Genomic DNA, 20,782 nt, shown 5'->3' with positions numbered 1-20,782 from the left:
GATCCAGTATAAATAACCATGATCGCTTAAGCGATACACCAGACCATATAAGCGACTGTGCGGATTCTTTTTAAAATATTTGAACCCTTAGTACAACATTTAAGAATATTTTTTTTCTTGCATTACAGGTAGTTGGCTATTATTACACATGGGACAAGTTGTTTTAGGTGTTGAATATTTTGGTGAGTGGGTGGAGGAAGAAAGTAGCTGGAAGTGGATTAGGAAGAGCAAAGAAGTTATACCAATTGCTGTGAGCACAGAGGTTAGTTTTGATGAGTTGATTGATGAAATAATTAGAAGAGGTAATTTGAGTAGGTAATTTGAGTTGCTCGCATAGTGATATAGTTGTGAAGTATGTTTTAAGCAGAGTTCCTGAACATTATAAGGTACCTTCTGCTATATTAAAGTAGGATGAAAGTGTAAAGTTATATATGATTGATGTGGCCGATAATGGTTCAAAGGAAGGAGATAACGAGGAAGTAGGTGGAGATTTGCCTAGTTTTAATTTGAACTATGAGGCCATTGATTTGTTAGTTGAAAAATCAAGAGTAGACGGTGAATTGCATGGTGAGGAGGACACTGTAGAAGAGGTTGGTGATAGGGGGCAGAATGGAAATGTTGAGGAGGAGGACCCTGTAGATGTTCCCATAGATGTGGAGATTCCTTTAAATACAGATTATGCAAAAGGCGTAGATTGTGAGGAAGAGAACACTATGGTCGTTTATGTAGGTTTAGAGGAGGCAATTAGAGGTAGTAGTGAATCAACTCATGTTTTTACAGATGGATCAGAGTTGCGCATAGGGTATTTATTTGACAACAAAGAGGAAGTGGTGAGGAAGCTAAAACTTGTTGCCGTGAGAGGTAATTTTGAGTTCATCACCAAAAAGTCAAATTCATTAGCTGTGACGGTTGCATGTCGTGATCGAAAGTGCAAGTGGTAGGTTTATTGTAGAAGGTTGGCAGAGTCTAAAAAATTTATTCTTAGCACATATACCTGTGAGCACACATATGGTTTGGGACATATTTCAGGTGAGCATCGACAAGCTTCCGCTGATGTTATTAGACAATCTGTCAAAAGTCAGTTCGTCGAAGGGAAATGTCCATCTCCTAAAGACATTCAGAGACTTATGCGCACATAGTTGGGATGTGCTGTTAGTTACTGGAAATGCTGGAAAGGGAGGTAACATGCACAAGATTTTGTGAGGGGCACGCCGGAGCACGGGTATGCAGTATTAGAAGCGTACCGCTATATGCTTGAGTTGACAAACCAAGGTAAGAAGATGGCTTTGAAGTGGGACAGGAATATGATGTTTAAATATTTTTTTGTTGCTTACGGTTCTACTATGAGGGGTTTTGTAAACATGAGAAAGGTGTTGGCTGTTGATGGTTGCTTTCTGACGGGAAAGTATGGAGGTACATTGTTGGTGGCCACTGCACAGGACAACGAGAATCACACATATACTATTGCATGGTGTGTCGTTGACTCTGAGAATGACGAGTCGTGGACTTAGTTTTTTCAGCAATTACGTACGATAGTGCCTGACAGTGACGAGTTGTGCATAATATCCGATAGACACAACTCTATAAAGAAGGGGATTGCCATTATTTATTGTCAAGCACATCACGGATTTTTTATGAGGCACCTTGGTGAGAGCATAAAACAAAAGTTTAAGTGTGCTGGCCTCCTTCAGACATACTATATGGCAGCAAAAGCTTATCGGGTTGATGAGTTCGAGGAGCACTTCCAGGAAATCCGAATCAAGGATGATAGAGTTGCTAAGTATCTTGAGCATGGTGTTGTTTCGAGCGATGGAGTAGAGCTTACTTTCCTGGAAGAAGGTTTGATGTCATGACCACGAATATAGCAGAGTCCATAAATTCGAAGTTGTTAATAGAAAGAGAGTTTCCAATAGTTGCACTTTTTGATGTAATCCAGAGGACATTGTCACGGTGGTTCCATGAGCGTCGTATGGAGTCAGATAATTTTACTACAACCTTTGTTCCGTCAACTGAAAAATTATTGCGAGAACGTATGGAATTGTCAAATGCACTGTTTGCCGATCCTCTTAATGCTCAAGAGTTCACTGTACGTGGCTATGGTCCGGATGCCCTAGTTAACCCTGTTAGTAAAATTTGCAGCTGTAAAGTGCTTGACATTCAACGTTTACCTTGTCCTCATGCACTAGTAGTACTAAAACACCAACGGAAGTCGGATTTTGGTTCAAGAATTTACATGGAACTTTGCTCCCCTCTCTATATGGCAGGTCACTACATGCTAGCTTATTTAGAAACAATATATCTAGTGCCTCTAGAAGAGCAGTGGGTAGTGCCGCCAGAGTTGGCTGACATTGTCATCCATCCGCCATTCAAGAAGATAGTAAAGGGGAGAAAAAGAGTTAAGCGTATTCCATCAACCTCTGAGGTTCCCTGGAAGATGAATAAGTGCTCAATTTGTAAGCAACCTGGCCATAAGAGAAGCAGTTGCCAGAAGTAATCACATGCAGATCCAGAAATTTAGGTTCGAAGAAGGATGAAATTCAGGGAGTTGCGAAGGCCAACCATTGATGAGTTATTGTTTTCAATTATTGATGTTTTAAATTTTATTGTTACCTTTAATAAATCATTCTTTATATTTCTTGTTACATGGCCTAAATATTTGTTGGTGATTTTAGTTTGGAATTAGGTTGTCAAATTGAGGAGAAAGTATGGAATGAATACGTGTTGGTAATTTTAGTTTGTCAAAATTCGCGAGAAAAGTTGGAAAAGTATATATTGCCCATGATCGCTTAAGCGACTAAGTATATCGCTTAAGCGACAAAGGGTTTTTCAAACAGGATCGCTTAAGCGATCATGCACCTGGGCAGATATTGATTCTGCCAATCACATGATCGCTTAATCGACCAAGACAAAAAGACAAGAATCACTTAAGCGATATCACGGATCGCTTAAGCGATCATGCACCTAGGCAAATTTGATTCAGCCAATCACATGATTGCTTAGGCGATCCATGATCACTTAATCGACCAAGTGAAAAAGAAAAGAATCGCTTAAGTGATATCTACGATCGCTTAAGCGACCTTGTGTAAACGAAGTTTTTTTAGTACGATTGCTTAATTGACCAATGAAAAATTTTAAAATTTAACAAATACACTCCCACCTACCCATGGTGCCAGATTCCGGCCACCATTGCAAAAATCCTACTGGGAAAGGGTGTTACGATGCACAGCGATCGGATCAGGCGGATAAGGCTTCGATATGGCCTTTTCCGGCCAGATCGACCACAGATGTGGCTGGAAAAGGCTAGATCACGGCCAGATCTAGCCGTCGACGAATGAAAAAGTCCACATCTAGCTGTCGACGACAGCCAAATATATGGCCGTCGTTTTCGGTCAACGATGCCTAAGATTTGGCCGTCGTTGACCGTCAACGTTGGCCATTTCTTTGAAAGTCGATGATGGCCAAATGTGGCCTTTTCCGGCCAGATCCACAGTGGATCTAGCAGAAAAATGTCACATCTGTGAATTACTAGCCATTTTCGATCGTTTGTAGCCGTCGGTGGTAGCCAGAATCTGGGAAGTTGGGTGGGTGGGGGTGGTTTTGTTAATTTTTAAACTTTTTCAGGCCGGTATTAATGAAATTAATTCACTTAATGAGTCTAAAATTAATTAAAAAAATACTAATATTTCCTAAATAATTAAACAAAGAAATATTTTGGGAATAAGATTTGTAAAATTTATAGGAATATTCAACCAAATGCACCCTTTATGTTCTGAACAAAGAAGAAGAACATATGTTCACTAAGATTCCATGGTTACCTTTGAAATATAATAACGGTCATGGTCCACTAAACGAATAATAAACCCCATATATTTCGCATAAACATAAACATTCTATACCTTATATGTTTCATACTGACGTAAAAAAACTATATGTTTAATATAAATATAATAACGGTCATGGTCCACTGAACGAATCGTAAACCCTATATGTTTAGCATAGACGTAAACATTCTACAGCTTATATGTTTCATACTAACGTAAAAGATCTATATGTTTAATATAAATATAATAACGGTTATAGTCTACTGAATGAATCGTAAACCCTATATGTTTAGTATAGTATTAATCGCTTAACCGATGCTCTGAAATACAATAAATAATATCCAAATACATAGGATCACTTAAGCGATCCTCTGTATTTACACAGTCGGTTAAGAGATCTGTCTGTATCGCTTAAGCGATTCTTTGCTTTTACTTTGGTCGCTTAAGCGATCCGTTTTTATCGCTTAAGCGATTCTTTGCTTTTACTCTTGGTTGCTTAAGCGATCGGTGATCGCTTAAGCGATCTAGTCCGCAACAGATGCCCAGATCGAAAATCGCTTAAGCTATCCATTTGTATTGCTTAAGCGATTTTCGTAAAAGACTTTGATCGCTTAAGCAATCTTGGCCAAGGTAGAATGAATCTGCCCAGATCTATGATCGCTTAAGCAATCCATTTGTATCATTTAAGCGATTTTTGTAAAAGACTCTTGGTCGCTTAAGCGACCCTGTCTGAGGTAGAATGAATATCTTCCCAGATCTATAATCGCTTAAGCGATCTTATATATCGCTTAAGCGATTCTTCCTAAAAGAGTCTTTGTTGCTTAAGTTATTCGGGATCGCTTAAGCGATATTTTTCGGGGCAGAATGAACATCTACCCAGATGGATAATCGCTTAAGTGATCTTATGTATCGCTTATCGCTTAAGCGATGCTTCGTAATAGACTCTTTGTCGCTTAAGCGATCATTTCTGGAAAAGTCTTGGTCGTTTAAGAGATATATGTGGTCGGTCATATACGTAATTGTTTGGTACCATGCCATTCTTTAGGTTAATTAATTTCGAAATGATTGTGATTGGGAAACATTTGTACATCACTCATTTCCCTCCCAAATCCGAATAGAATTTGTATCACAAAATTAAGTAATTTATATCAATCTAATTCATCACAAATCAAAATATAAGAGACATCAATGTAACCTATTTATCGAAACACAAAATAAAAAATAGGCATGGGATGTGGCAAATATCGAAATATTTGGACAAGCTAACCATTAGCCCCAATTGTGGTGAATCAAATAATCACACCAATACATCACATGTTGTAGTGATACACAAATTGAAACAAAACGCTAAAAAACCATTATCCAACTTGGGTGAAGCAAATGATCACACCATACATAGTAAATTCAAATTGCTAATGAGATATCTTATACGGACAAACAAAAATATCTCCCAAATATCAGATCCAATTTTTTACAATGATTCTGTAGGCACAAGGCTTTTGGCTGCCGCAAGAAGAGCCACATCACAACGATCTGGACTTGAGAATTTCCTATACACTGCTTTTAGTTTACTTTTTGATGCCAAAGAGTTTAATGTCACTAACACCTTTGCACAATCCCTTCATTGCAGATGCCTCCTCTTGCCAACCAGCCTTTGAGAAGTTTTCGAATTCTGTTTGCCAACAACTTGTCTGAGATCATTGTTTGGTACCGTGCCTTCCCAGTAGCCTTTATTGCAGATGTCTCCTCTTGCCAACCAACCTTTGAGAAGTTTCCTCTCATTGTTTGCCAGGAACTTGCAAAATTATTCGGCACACACCTGCAGACACGTCAACTTTTGTAAATAAAAAAAACATGTAAAAAAGTTATAGAGTGGGTAGGTGAGAAGTTCACTCAGTCCATCTCTTTCGATAAAGCTCCATATAACCATGACACCTGCAGCATCAGCACCACAACCCAAGTATCAACATCAACATCACATAAACTAAAAAATTCAAAGTTCAACTTTCATACATTTTGATTGGGTTCTGGTCACTCAAAACGAATCCATCTGCCCATGGAAGTAGTCGATAGCCCAGCCCTCTCGACAGTCTCTCATTGTTTTGTCATTCAAGCCGTCCATCGGGGTGTTGGTCATGTCGAACTCAATAAATTTTAGGGCATATGCCCCACATTCAGCACTACAGTAGGAAGAAGACATTAGCATTAGAATAAACTTATAGAATAATTGTATTATGTAAGTTAGTTTTATACAAAATTTACCTTGACTCATTTATTGGGCCGGTAGAGCATTTAATTGACCACTTTTCGGTTAGTACTTGATCACCCAAGTGCCCAAACATCCTGCTGTCATGCAACAGCTATGGGAACAACCTGGATAGTGGCTCCAACTTGACCTCCAACTACTTGTCTCAACAAATAGTTGGGTTGCAGTCAAGGATCTTAAGCAACCCCTCCTCTAGATGCGCGACGACTACTATCCAGTGCATCTCTTTGACGAGGATGATGCAGTACACTCTTTTAACAAAGGCCCAACCGTGGCCATATTTGGGCCGATCCCCCCGTATATACTGCATAATTATGTCATCAAAATGAAAATCATCAGGGATGTAGTCCAACTGTTGTGGGGCCAATCTTTTTCGCTTCGGTCCTTTTGTTGCACCACTAGCAACTACATTTTTAATTAAAGTGCGATATGCCGAAACAAGCGTTTGGCCAAAAGCCACATCGGTGATGGCACAGTCAGGATACAATAGATAACCATCAGTAGTCTATCGTAGCCTCATCAGTACCAATATTTCATCGATGTGCTGCATCAAATAAAAACAACAAGATAAGTATGGAAAACATAGGCAAAAATAAGGAAAATTAAGTGAAAATAACTCACCGAGTCCTCAAGCCACGTGCCCATCGTCAACAACTTTTCAAACCATTCCTGGGGATAATCCCCTGTCTTATACTTTATATGGGCATTACTTCCTGATCCATTGTAATAGGCATAGAAGAGTTTTTTCTTTTCCTCTATTGGCCTATACAAATCGACATTTGAGTCAATTTTCGCTTGCCCACTTCCTCCCCCTTCCTCCATTTTTACATCCTCGCTTCCTTCGCCTCTCACCTCGCCCTCCTCCATTATCACCGCCTTACTTCCTCCACCAACCTCCTTAACCTCCTCTATTTCTGGTTCTTCCTCTATTTGTTTTTAATTTTCTTCTTCTTTACCTGTGTCACTACCATGTAAGGCAATTTCACAAACTTGCTCTTTCGGCTCTCTGTTTTAAGCCCAGTTTGCACTTCAATCGCCTTTAATTCTCCACCAACTTTCTCCTGCATTGTACCAATTTCCTCCTCCACTGTTCCAACTTTCTCTGCCAGCTTATCCACTTTCTCCTCCACCCTTTTCATGCGCTCTTCTATCTTGTCAAACCTGTCATAAACAGCTATTGTAAAACTCTCAAACAGGCCGTTTATGAGGTCAACCACCTCATTCTCCCGACTCCGATGTCTCGGCAAAGCGGTACTTGTTGTACCAGTTTGCTGAGGCATATGAACCTCTTCCTCCCTCTTCTTCTCCTTATCCTCGGGCCTCCCGCTGATTGGAGCTTCATCATCCTCGACATCAACCACATTGTCAAGTAGTGGCCCTGCAACTGCCGTCACATGCGTGATCCTTTTTAGGCCCGCATCAAGCGATCTATCCATTCATCCCTTTCATCCTCCAGTGCTTTGAAAGATGTGACATAGTCCTCTTCCGCTTCATCCCCAGTAGCAGTGAGAAAGGGACAGACGACTCCCTGCAATAAGAAACAAATCAATCAGATTGAAGCGACATTTTAAGCAACTGCATATTCAAAATCTTAATTCTTTAATCTTACCCTAGCCGCTTCAATCTTAATGTCTATTTGGTCGTAGTCCCTATGGGTACACCTCTCGACATGCCACCGAAATATCCTATGAAATTGCTGTTGCATATCCAAACTGTTGCTACTCCCCCCCGCCTTAGCGAAGACAGGGATGGCCTCGTACATCCAAGCCTACATTGTAAAAAAACAATTCATATCATAATTCAAACACATATATTATAAAAAATATAACAAAAAGCTATTAATATTTACCTACATTGCCCATGGGAAGCGAAACAAATTGTACATGCTTGGTTTATCCTTCCTGACCCATTGGGCCTACTTTAATGCCATGTCTGGTTTTTTCAGGCTATTGATGGTTCGCTCAAATGATATCTGTCCCCATGGATAAGAATTAAAGAACTCCAAGTCGCTTGCAAACAACAACCAATCATTTTCAATAGCTTTTGTTGAGTCACCAGCCAATAAGATCGAATGTAAAAACAATACCAAACACACTTTTATCTTCTCTCCATCATTAAACCAAACTGTTTGTAGCCTCTTCTCTAAAATCTGTCCTGTAATAAACTTTGCCCCCTGCAAACCTTCTTACAAAACCTTTTGGCTGTCGGACTCGTCCTTATTGCGTCTGCCTCTGCCTTATCTGGCACTTCCCCGCATCTTAAGCCCGTCACCAAGGCATACTCCATCATCCCAAAACGTAGTGGCTTTCTGTCCACAACGAACCACATTTCTTTTTATTTTTTTATTGCATTTTACTGAGTGCAACAACATGTAATGCACATCCTGCCCCCAAAATGCCTTTTTCCAATTTGTTCCGATTCTTAAAAACAGACCGAAACAAGTGCAACGAAAATCTCTTGCACCATGCCTCATTCCAGCTAAAATGTCCCTTATTCTGTCAAAAAGATGCCAACTCAGCCTCACCGTCACCTTGCAGGGAAGTAGGGTACCTTATCACTTATAAGCTCCAACTTGTAGTCTCTACAGTTTACGGTCCGCACAATCTGTACAATCGATATAAACAAAATGTCAGCAACAAAAATAAACCAAAACAACTAAAAAACAAAATATCAGCAACAAAAAATTACCACTGTAGTCGCTTAAGTGATTTTGGATCACTTAAGAGATCTTGACTCTGCCTCATACAAGATCGCTTAAGCGACCAAGAGTAACTGAAAGAATCTCTTAAGCGATACAAAAGATCGCTTAAGCGATCTTATATCTGTGATTCTGCCTCGACAAGATCGCTTAAACGATCTGAAATCGCTTAAGCGACCAAGAGTAAACTGAATAAATCGCTTAAGCGATACAAAGGATCGTTTAAGTGATCTTAGATCTGGGCAGATGATAGGATCGCTTAAGCGATCATGAGTAAAAGACATTAATCGCTTAAGCGATACAAATGATCGCTTAAGCGACAGTACAAGCAATATTCCCAAAACAAATCGTACCCTTTCTTCGCCGACCTCTCGCATTCTTGCAGGCCTCCTTCTCGTCGCCTGAATCCTCGGACGACTCCTTTTGGCCTGAATTCTTGCCAAACTCCTCGTCTTCAAAACCGTTTGCCGATTCTTCTCTCTGTTGTTGTGTCGCTGTCGTCTCCTCTGCCTGTGGACTACCTTCACTGATTGGATGATCCACCGGAGCAACCATTGAACTGCTTGCGCCACCGGAATCTAGGATTCGAAGTGGTGTAGGGTTTTCCTCCTCATTGTGAGTGTCAGCCATGGTTTTGGATTGAATTTGGTATCAAAGTTTGCAGTTTTGATCAGAAATGTGGATTGTATCACCGGAAATCGCACAGATTCTGTTTAGGGTTCAAGAAATTGATTGAAAATCGTGACTATATCGCCGAAAATCGCGACTGTATTCCGTTTAGGGTTCAAGAAATTGATTTCAGGATTGAATATGGTGTGCAAATTTGCAGGTTCGATCGGAAAAAATCACAGTGTCTCCCTTTGGTTCAAGAAATCGCTTTTTGCCCTAATGAATTTCGATTAAGCGAGGTGAATAGATGGGACTTGTTTTGATAAATTTCAAATTTTAAAAACTTTCATTATTTATATTCGGCCCACATATGTTTTAACCTTTTCATTTAAACCCATTTTACGTGTTTAATTAATCCTAACTATGCCACGCCATCTTCTCTAAATTAAAAAAAAAATGAAAAACATTTTCAAGGCCATTTTCTTAAATCGAAACTTGGGATGGCCGCGCAGCTAAATTTTCTCGATGCAGCAGTATTATCGCTAGGGAACTTTCGACAACTATTCCATTAATTGGGCTGCTCTTGTAGATTGTTTAATTCTCAAAACCAAACCCTCTTCTCACGTTGAGGTAATCAATTATTCTCCTTTTCCATCCCTATTTCCATTTTCTGTAAATAATTTTCTACACACTTTTGATGGCCGTGGTTCATCTTCTATCTATTAAGCTATTTACTTTGTATTTGTTTTTAGGATCCATTCTTCTTTTACTCTATTTTTATCGCATCGCTTCTTTTAAGTTATATTCAATCTCCAGGAAAAAACTTACTTCCAAATCAATATACTTTTTGGACTTTAATTTTTCACAACCAATTCACTTTGTATATTGCTTGTGATTTATTTTCTCCAATTTTCAACTTTAGCATCAATTAGTTTTTTTCTTTTTTTTTTTGGGGTTTGTGCTCATCGTAGGATCTAAACTTCGAACAACTTTTGAAATCCACTTTTATTGGCGTACTATTGTGAGTAAAAGATTTTTCATTTTCAATGTTTTATTGTTACTTGCTTTATTGTGAGAAAAATAATTTTCAAGGACTTCCTGCAATGAGCATGTATGACTATTCACTGATGTTACTGTACTTAAGTACTTTTCTTTATATGCTATATTGTTTTCTTCCATTGGTTCTAAACTTTAATTTTTCCAGTTTTTGGTTACTTGTAGCCGTTCTGTCTCAGTTTACTCTAATGTTTTCCTTCCAGGTTGGAGGCCCAATATAGCTAAGTGTGATGAAGAGAAAATTGAGGTAAACTTTCTGAATGCATGTTATTTGGATTCGCTGTCTTCTTTAATTTTGGTAATTTGTATGATTGAATCCTCAAAAATCAGATAGACGTGCATCTTACTGTCATTACAAATTATTAGATTGCTCAGGCTGCATTTGGTGCTTTGGAGGATATAGATTCAGTAGAAGGTTTCAAATGACTTGCGGTGTCGCACACTCTAATGTTTTTGCAATAATTACAATTGCAATTGATGCATTGTATATAATGTATTTGTATTGAAGTGCTTTTTATTTGTGTGTTGCAGTGAAATTGAAAGTAAGATAACTGGGCTTTATAAAAAAGTAATGTTGCAGAGTATCAGGATGAAATTTAGAGTTATTAGATGGAAGAACTTTGAAATTTTATACTGCCCAGTTTGATCTTTCTGCTGTTTCCTTTAATGATATACTAAATGCAATCTCAGTTGGTCCTGAGCAATTGAAATTATTTTCCTACATAGCAGGTTTTTACTGGGGAATCCAACTCTGATGCTAATATAGCATGTGGTGTGAATAAGGTTTGCACTTGCAGGCGCTGTGAGGAGAAGGCTGATGGGAAGGATTGTTTAGTTTGCGATTCATGTTAAGAAATGTACCATGTCTCCTGTGTTAAGCCAGCTGTTAAAGAGATTCCTCCAAAAAGTTGGTATTGTGTTAGCTGCGCTACAAAAGGCATTGGATTGCCTCATGAGAACTGTCTAGTGTGTGAGAGGCTGAATGATGAAATTCTAGATGCTTGTTTTTGACGGAAAAAATTGAAAGCTTATGACATATCCTGTGAGAGTGCAGTCTTGAACTGAAATCTCCTCAGCAAACAAGTGGAGCAGCTGTTATGAAGATGAATTGCAAGTCTAGGCAAAAATTGTTATTCAATGTTTGTCAATTTGATTGTATTTAAAACTACCACAATTTGTTTGATTACTTTTAGCTGACAGCTAGGAGTTCATTTCTATGTTGGCCTGAGGAAGTGGCATAGGTTGATAAGCTTAACTGCCATTTCTATTTCATTGTCTCCCATTAAATTTGGAAAAAAATTGAACTTGTGTAAATCTTTTGGAATGAAAGTGGTGCTGAATTTTTTGGGTTAATTACGATGTAATGAGTACAAAGCGAATCAAGGGCGAATCCAGAAAATTTTGTTAGGATGGGCCAAATAAAAACTAATTGTATATAACATTCATATTCTGTTTTTCTAGTCAATATTGTCACAAAAAGAAAAAAAATTATATTTACTATTGTCCTGGGCGGGGCTTCATATTAAGGAATTGTTGCATCACCATCTCCTTATCAACACTGTCAAATATATCTTTCTCAACATATGGAGTTAGGCTATCATTCAAGAATTGATCTTCCATCCGATTGGGTAAATGAGTCTTCACAATTTTCATAGCAGAAAATGTCATTTCTACACTTGCAATTGCAAATAGTAAGGTTAAAGCCAATGTAATGAGCAAATATACCAATGAGTAAATAAGATGCTTCTTCTTTTCAACTATTTTCTAAGCAAGAGTGGTAATATAATTTAGTTTTGAAAAATCACTATTCGAGCGCATATCATCAATGTAATTATCAAGTTGAAGTTCAGGTGTCATAAAATCAATAGAAGAAAATTCAAGTGGATAGAATTGAGCAAAACGAACTAATTTTCCCTTATCAAATGCTTGAAAGCAATCACTTGGATTTAGGAAAGTCATGCAAATAAGTAATTCTGTATTACCTTCATTAAAATGACTGTTAAGCTCTGATAATTGCAAATCTATTATGGCATAGAACAACTCGATACGATAATGAAATAAATTTGTCATCTCTTGAACATTACACCATGGTCTCCCTTGTGCAACAAATTTCTCTTCCATATTTTGCACATTTATATTATGAGCAATGCAAAAATGAGAAACTTCATCAAGTAGATTATCCCATCCATTATTTCTTATCAACAATATTCTTCTTTTCAACAAATGAACCAAAGACATAACATTTATAATATCTTGATTCTTCCTTTGCAATGCTTGTGAAAATTCAAATGTGATTCCCAAAATGTTTTTCATCATGTGCAAGTTAAAAGCAAAATCAAAAGAAGTCATATAATCCACCAAATCACTTGCTTCAACTCTATTATCAGAATTTTCAGTAAGATCCTTAAGCACTTCAATAACAGATGAAAACAAATTAATCAAGCTCAATAAAGTCCATAATGTGAACCCCACCGTGTTTCCCCCGGCCGCTTAAGACTAGTATCTTGATTAAGGTCTTGCCCTGTTGAAAGCCCACCACTTTCAATAGCTTTTTTCACCTTCAAAGCTTGTTTCTCATTAAGAAGATCCCTACGTCTAGGTGACCATCCAACAATAGTCATAACACAAGAAACTTTCAAAAAAAGTCTCTCAATATTTGTATCCTTTTTTGCCATAGCTCCAAATGCCAATTGAAATTGGTGAGCAAAACAATGAATATAGAAGGCATATTCATTATCTTTCAATATAAGTGCTTTTAACCCATTAAACTGACATCGCATATTACTCACACCATCATAACCTTGTCCACATAATATTGATATGCTCAAATTGTATTTAGAGAACAATGTTTCGATTCCCATCTTCCCCTTTTTTTCTATAAGTTTTCTCAATAAAAAATTCAATGTATAATGTTATTATGCTAATGCATACAAATAAAAGAAAAACATTATACATAAAAAAAAGTACTAACAAGAGAGAAAATAGCTAATAGAATTTTATTGAAGTGTAAACTATGAAGAATTAGGAAGAGTTGCAGAGGAGTTGTGGAAGACGTGAGCGACTATGGACTGAGGGTTTGAAAATTGTAACTGCAGAGGAAGGTTTACTTTTACAAGTTTTATTAAAAAATTGAAGGTGGGAGGTGGGTCAAGTTTTTTAGTATTAAAATGAAGAGTAGACCAAGACTTTTAGTAATAAAATTGAGAGTGGGCCACATTTTTAATATTTGAAAATAAAAATTGAGGGTGGGCCAAAGTCAAACCAAATAGAATAACATATTAAATTTTTTTTTTTTTTTTTTTAAATTGAGGGTGGGCCTTACCACACTCTGGATCCGCCCCTGATGGATAATCTATTAAGAAAAGTAATGTTACACATACATCATTTTTATACAACATTTCTCATACAACATTATGTGGTAATATATGATTGGTTAATTTAAAGTTAAAATTAAACTTTCACCGAATCATATCTTGCCACATAATGTTGTATGAGAAATATTGCATGAGAATAATGTATGTGTAGTATTATTCTTAAGAAAATTTGCAGTTATGTTTCTTTAGAGGATCTACAGAAAAGCCAATACGCATTGACTAAATGAGCATCAATGATAGCCAAAGCAGAGCCTAAACTTCACCTTCGACTACATGCCTCATTTCTGTTGTACTATTGCAAAGGAGATATATAGATAAATAAGAGACCATCAGAATTAAGCAATCACAAAGTCAAGTATATGAATATTCAGCGATTAAATAAATAAAACATCATTTCACATCTCACTACTCTTAAAAGCAAGTCCAAAAGCACATTTCAATTACAGTAAATGCATTAATCACAAAGCATATACAATATGAAACAATGTACCATCACTGCACAAACGAGCAAAATCAATTAATCAAAAGGTAGTCAATGTTGCATTACAAATGAACAAAATTGAATTATATTATACAGGAACAATATGACATCAGAAACTATCTATTTTGATCACTATCGTTAGTCACCTTCGATGAGTTTGCATATGCTCTAACTTAATATAAATATATAATACAAGAGCAATATGTGACATCAGAAACTGCATTTTGGTAATCTGAATTTGCGTCTACAACAATCTACATATTTGTTCCTCCATGTTCTTAGCCTTTGTTTTTGCTTCTGCTGGAAAAAAATAAATAAATTAAACTCATTTCGAATAAAATGAACGAAACTAAACTTCTGTATGATTACACCACATATAGATCACAACCAAAATCAATGGGCAACAACACTCTAAAGCAAACCAGTTAGTTCATGTAACTGACCTGTTAAATACATATCTAATTTTCCTACAGCATAAACAAACTCTGGTAGTGGGACTGTAAACGAGCCAAGCCAGCTCGACTCGACTCGATTAGAGCTCGTTTGGAGCTCGGCTCGGTTATTATCAACTCGAACTCAGTTTGTTAACCGAGTCGAGTTTGAACACAGTGAAGCTCAACCGTGGGCTCGCGAGCCTAGTCCAGCTCCCGTAAACACTATGCACTTATGCAGGGTGCTTTGGTGATTTTTTAAACCATTAGGTATTAAACTGATATTTTCTAGTGAAAAAAGTTAAAAAAAATGACAGTTCATATCCTTCCCCCCCCCCCCCCCCCCCCCCCCCCAACCAAAGTGCAAATTCTTATAACACGATACACCAAATCAATTTCAGTTCCCACTAGCCCTAAATCTCAAATTGCAAACAAAGACCCCCAAATTGTAAACTAGCCATGATTCCTCGCCGTGAAATCGGTAATTTTCGTCGCCATCTCCGATCTCGGCAACCTGAAAAAGAGGCCCGAAATCGTAGACACTCTGAAACTTCCAGGTTAGTTTGCTGTGTATGGAGTGTAGCTTGCTAGCGCTTTTTTTTTTTTTTTTTTTTTTTATGCTTTTTGGGTTAGTTTGATCATACAGCCTATACATTACATGGGATAAAAGCTAGGGCAAAGTTTTTGATACAAAAGCAAGTATTGAGAATTAAAGAGCTAGCTAAAACGAAGTTGGGTTTACTTCTCGCAAGCATTTTATTTCACTTTGTTCATTTTACTGGAGTCATGAACAGGCTGTGTATAATATGGGGAGCTAGCTAAAACGAAGTTGGGTAATGGGATTATGTTTTGCTGTGAAGGAGGCTTGTGTAGCATACGTATCTTAGTTTTCTGCAGTTCTATTTGGCAGTACGTATGAGTATAATATGCCATATCCGTATGGGTGTCAATAGCAGGTTTAGGAATGTTCATATGTGTTCAAACATCTATTGACTCACAAATATGTTATAACCGTGTCCCCTGAATTTTAGTTTATTAGCTCTGAAACCAAAGGGTACATGGTGTTTTGTGAGGAAGGTGCTGTTATGAAAAATTCAACAATTGTTAGTAACTGAGTTCTGTGATATTTCCTTGCTCTAAATTAGGGGCCGAAGTGGGTTAACAATTTATAAGAGGAATCATGATATTAGTTTCTATTTGTAATGGCAAATCCAATAGAGAAATCCTTGTTATCTTCAAGCGGGGATATTTAGTGCTGATACCTTTTGTAACACATGCAAAATACTGAAGTCTATATAAACACATCTAGAAGATGCTATGGCCTAAGAATGTTCAATGATTCAATTAAGTAAGAGTTTTTTTTTTTTTTTAATTTTCTATCAAAAGCAGGTTAAAGATTATCGCATGCATGTAGTGCGTGTATTATCATTTCTTTATCTGTTGGAATACATGTAGTGTGTGTATTATCATTTCACTTTCTTTATCTGTTGGAATTATACTTAGTTGGGTACTTGGGTGAGATGGAATTTTGTTGTCCATCTGCTGTTGGTCCAGTCTGTTATGGGCTATCTGCAGTGGCTGGAGTTTATTTGTTGGTGTTTGATTGAGCAGCAAGATGATTCTGGTTTGTTTTCTTATGTAAAAAGGTTTTTGGTGGTTGCTAGCTACTGTAGTTTGTGGGTGTTGCAGATGGGTTTCTGTGTTGGTGTTTACATTGTGAGCTGGCGTTTTTAGGTGCGCTGTTGGTTTTTTTTGGAAAGGTCTGCTAGAAGCTTTTGTTTCAGCTTGAGTATTTGCTCTGGCTTTAGTATCTTCTGGTTGTGCAGTTTTGCTCTCCTTCAAGTTTCTTTGTTACGCTATAGCTAGGTTCTGGTCTTTTGTTTTTATATGTGATGCTAGAGGAACAAAATAATTGTGATTTATGTTATTTTTATCAAATTTTAAATAATATAATTTCAATAATTTTATGGTTGCTTACTACTGTTCGATTGTCTATGATTTTTATTTTTTTTGATACATGTGTCAACATTAATAATTTTAAACCACCAAGCAATGGGTTTTCAGTTTGCTTAATGGTCTCTATTGGCTTTTTGAAGCCCTCCAAAGTATAATTCTAACCCATGAAAAATATAACAATTTTTTTTTTTAAATGAATATATATTATGTGAAGCAGATAACAACCACAAAAGAACTAGAATTTATTTTATTAAGCATGTAAAAAATGAACCAGAATTATCAATTATATATTATTTTAACTTTATGATATTATCTAACGATAGTGGTTAATTCATTTTTCAATTGTAGGTATGGCATCGGGAGACAGTTCCTCAAGCACCCCTACATTGGATGACATCGACAATTGTGTTACGGTAAGAGTAGTCGATCGGCGTAACATTTATGGAAGCACAGGTGGTACCGAGCAAAGTATGAGTAGCCCTGAAAATGTTGAGGATAATGACAGTCCACTTGAGAGGAAGAAGAGAGCGAAGACATCAGCTGTGTGGTCAGAATTTAGGGAGGTGGTTCTCCCTGGTGTTACAAGGAATGGAGAGTGCATTCATTGTAAAACAAAGTTGAAAATGACTTGAAAATGACTGTCAATGGAAGCACAACACAATTCAATAGACATTTGAAAAGGTGTGCGAAGAGAACAACTCACTTGAGGCAATAACAAATAAATTTCCCCCCTTCCAGTTCTCAAGGTGGTTCTAATATCCTTCCTGCTCTACGAGGCCAATTTAGTATGCTGAAAATGAGGGAGCTTATTGCACAGTGAATGCTGATGCATGAGCATCCATTTTCTATTATGGAGGAAGAGGGTTTGAACAACATGATGAAGTACTAGATTCTTGAATGGACTCCGATATCCTGTAATACTTGTAAGAATGATTATATGTGAGTGTTTGAAAATGAGAGGCAAAAGTTGCTGACCCTATTGAAAGGTGTTAAGAAGATAAGTCTGACCACAAATCTATGGCATTCAGGCAACCAGAGGATGGAATACATGGTCTTGACTGGGCATTAGATTGATGATAATTGGAAGTTTAATAGAAGGGTGTTGAACTTTATTCATTTCCCTCCTCCCCGTTCTGGTGTTGCCATTGCTGATGCAATTTTCAAGTGTTTGATGGATTGGGGAATTGAAGCTAAGGTCCACACGATATCGGTGGATAATGCTTCAAGCAATGATGTTGCAGTAAAAGTGTTGAAAGATAATTTCCAAGCTACGGGGAAGCTCATATGTGGGGGCAAGATGTTTCATGTGAGGTGTTGTGTACACATCTTGAACCTGGTTGTTCAAGATGGTCTTTATCAGATTAGATACATTATTGAGGACATTCGTGATACCGTGGCATATATCAATTCATCGGAGAGTAGACTAAAGGTGTTTGCAGAGATTGTTCAGCAGCGCTGATTGCCATTTTGCAAGCTTATTCTTGATTGCAGCGATGGAATTCAACATATAATATGTTGACAACGATAATGAAATTTAGGCGTATTTTCCCTTGTTTGAAGGAGAGGGATTTGAGTTATCATTATTGTCCCAAGGAGGAGGATTGGGACACAAAGTTGAGAAAATTTGTTCAATTTTAAAGGTGTTTAGTGGTGCGTCAAATCTGATATCAGGGAGTGATTATCCGACATCAAACTTGTTTCTAAAACAAGTTTGTACAATAAAAATTATGTTGGATAGTAAGAGTCAGGATGGAGATGAGTTTATACATACCATGATTTGGAAAATGAAAGAAAAGTTTGACAAATATTGAGGAGAATGTAATCTATTGATGGGTGTGGCAACTATTTTGGACCCCAGACTAAAGATGAGGGTAACTCAATGGGCGTTCCCTAAGATGTATCCTGAGCCTGAAGCGTGGGCAAATATGGATGTTGTTCGAGATGCCTTGTATGAGGTATATAAGGAGTATGTTAATGCCAATAAAGTATTGACAGCTGCCTGCGCTTCTGCATCTACAGGGGGTGGAGTTCAAGTTGTTGGTGAGGGGTCAGGGGCAGCAACAGAGAGGGCAGACGCAGATGATTGGGATGATTTTAGTGAGTTTCTGGATGTGGTTGAGACGGTTAAGCCAACGAAATCAGAGTTAGACTGTTACCTGGAAGAGGGATGCCATAAATGTGTTGGGGACCCTGTGGCGTTTGATGCTTTGACTTGGTGGAAGGCTAATTCAACAAAGTTCCCTATCTTGTCTACCATGGCTCGTGACATATTAGCCATCCTTATTACTACGGTTGCTTCTGAGTCTGCTTTCAGTGCCGATAGTAAGGTTATTGACACGTACCGATCGTCGTTGACTCCCAACACAGTGGAGATGCTCTTACAGTGGAGATGCTTCTAAGTTTGCTTTCAGCTTGACACTGTTGTAAACAAACCGAGCTAGATAAGCCAAAAGCTCAGCTCGGCTCGGCTCGTTCACAGTATTGTCTGGTATTCAATATTGTGTGCACAAAAATGATGAAGCCAATAAAAAACACCATAAATATAACAAAATTATCAATCTTGGTAGTCAGCTTTGATATGCAGCATTCCACGTATAACCGATTCAAAGATGTCACATCCTCGAACGGTTAACCCTTAACAAATTTTGAGCCAAGCAAGATGTTAGCCATAAATTTCAAACCATATGGGTAACAAATTTACAACTGCAAAAGGAAGATAACCTAACTTATGCAATAATCTAATTCACATTACGCTTAACATATTACAAGAAATAGAATCCATCAAATTGGTTACACAAACCTATAAATGGGAAGATACTAAAAATTTGTTGATTAATGCTCAAGTTGTAAATTGAAAAAAATAAATCAGGAGGAAGATAGCCCAAGAGCGTCGAAACACTTGATGCACGATAACCATCGTCGGGGAGGAGGAGATTGTGATTATGATTGTGATTCTAAACTCATATTGCCCAATCACAACAATCAATTTCTGATTCGATTTAGTGACTACAAGGGGGAACGAAAGAGAAAAAGAGGTGCACTTAGGGCAATGTGAAAAAAAAAAATTTCATCTAAATGTCAGAGATCGCTATGAACAGTTTTGAAGGCTGGGTAGTAAGCATTTGGGAGAGAATTCAAAATTTAGGGTTTGTAATTTGGGTTTAGGGATTGGTATTATTTGAAATTTGGGATTAGGTTTGAAAAATTCAGGAGCCAAAGATTTACATTTGATTTTTTTTTTTTTTTTTTAAATTGTGGGGTACCTGATGTGGCAAGTTGGTGACGTGGCACTGCCACGTCGTCTATCACCTCAGGTAATAATACTATAGTATTAAATTGGCAAAGGCATTTAAGTATTTTCTAGCACTGTTGTGTTTTAGCTAACGGAAATTTCTAACAGAACCTAAAGGAATCAGCTGTTTGTCATTTTCAAACTTTTCGATACCAACTTACTATGGGTAGACGCATGTCATTTGGCCTTTTAATAATGGCAGGTAGGGTTTGTTGGAGGCGGCTCTAGTTTTGAAGTTGGGGTCTACACATTTTAGAAGATATGTTTATGGCAAAGATTTTACCTAAAGTTTGGGAATAGTATTTACCCCTTTAACATGGAATTTAGGCTGGGCATATGAGAGTCGGGCACAAACGAGAGCTTCAACCATTATTTTTTCTCTATAAATAAAGCATTTCTCCATTTTTGTACGCCTTAAAGGCAATATTAGAAAAATAGTCAAAGCCTAATAAAATAATAGTGGATGTAGGATTCACTTTAAGCATCCAAACCACTATAAAAATCTTTCTTCTCAATCTATTATTTATGTTTCTACAAACATATATAATCTCTGCACTATAATCAACTCTCATAATCATTCACGTGTAATTTCTAATATTTTCTTAGTGCTTTGCACGTGCGAGGTCGTTGGTGTCAATATCACACATCAACAGTTTAGAGCTAGAGGAAGGGCATGATTCACATTAGCTCTCCATGTTTTTCCAGCAAGCCTCAAAATCTTCACATTATCAGATGTGAAAATCTGAGTAGGATAAAGTCTAAATCTGGCAAAGCGGTAAATACAAGAATTGTAGCCCT

General features: G+C 37.4%; 1 protein-coding gene across 1 annotated transcript; it reads right to left on the bottom strand.

Moving 5' to 3' along the window:
- Positions 1 to 11,947: 11,947 nt before the first annotated feature.
- On the bottom strand, positions 11,948 to 13,311 carry LOC116116356 (zinc finger MYM-type protein 1-like). The gene is made up of 3 exons (XM_031402440.1): positions 12,918 to 13,311; positions 12,433 to 12,861; positions 11,948 to 12,120 (listed from the first exon to the last, which is right to left on the bottom strand). Exons 1-3 carry the CDS (start codon positions 13,309 to 13,311, stop codon positions 11,948 to 11,950), a joined length of 996 nt encoding a protein of 331 aa, XP_031258300.1.
- Positions 13,312 to 20,782: the final 7,471 nt, after the last annotated feature.

The sequence above is a fragment of the Pistacia vera genome, unplaced genomic scaffold (genome assembly GCF_008641045.1).
Source record: "Pistacia vera cultivar Batoury unplaced genomic scaffold, PisVer_v2 Contig77, whole genome shotgun sequence".
Classification (NCBI taxonomy): Eukaryota; Viridiplantae; Streptophyta; class Magnoliopsida; order Sapindales; family Anacardiaceae; genus Pistacia; species Pistacia vera.
Note: the sequence above shows the minus strand (reverse complement) of the source record. Positions and strands in the feature narration are given on the sequence as shown.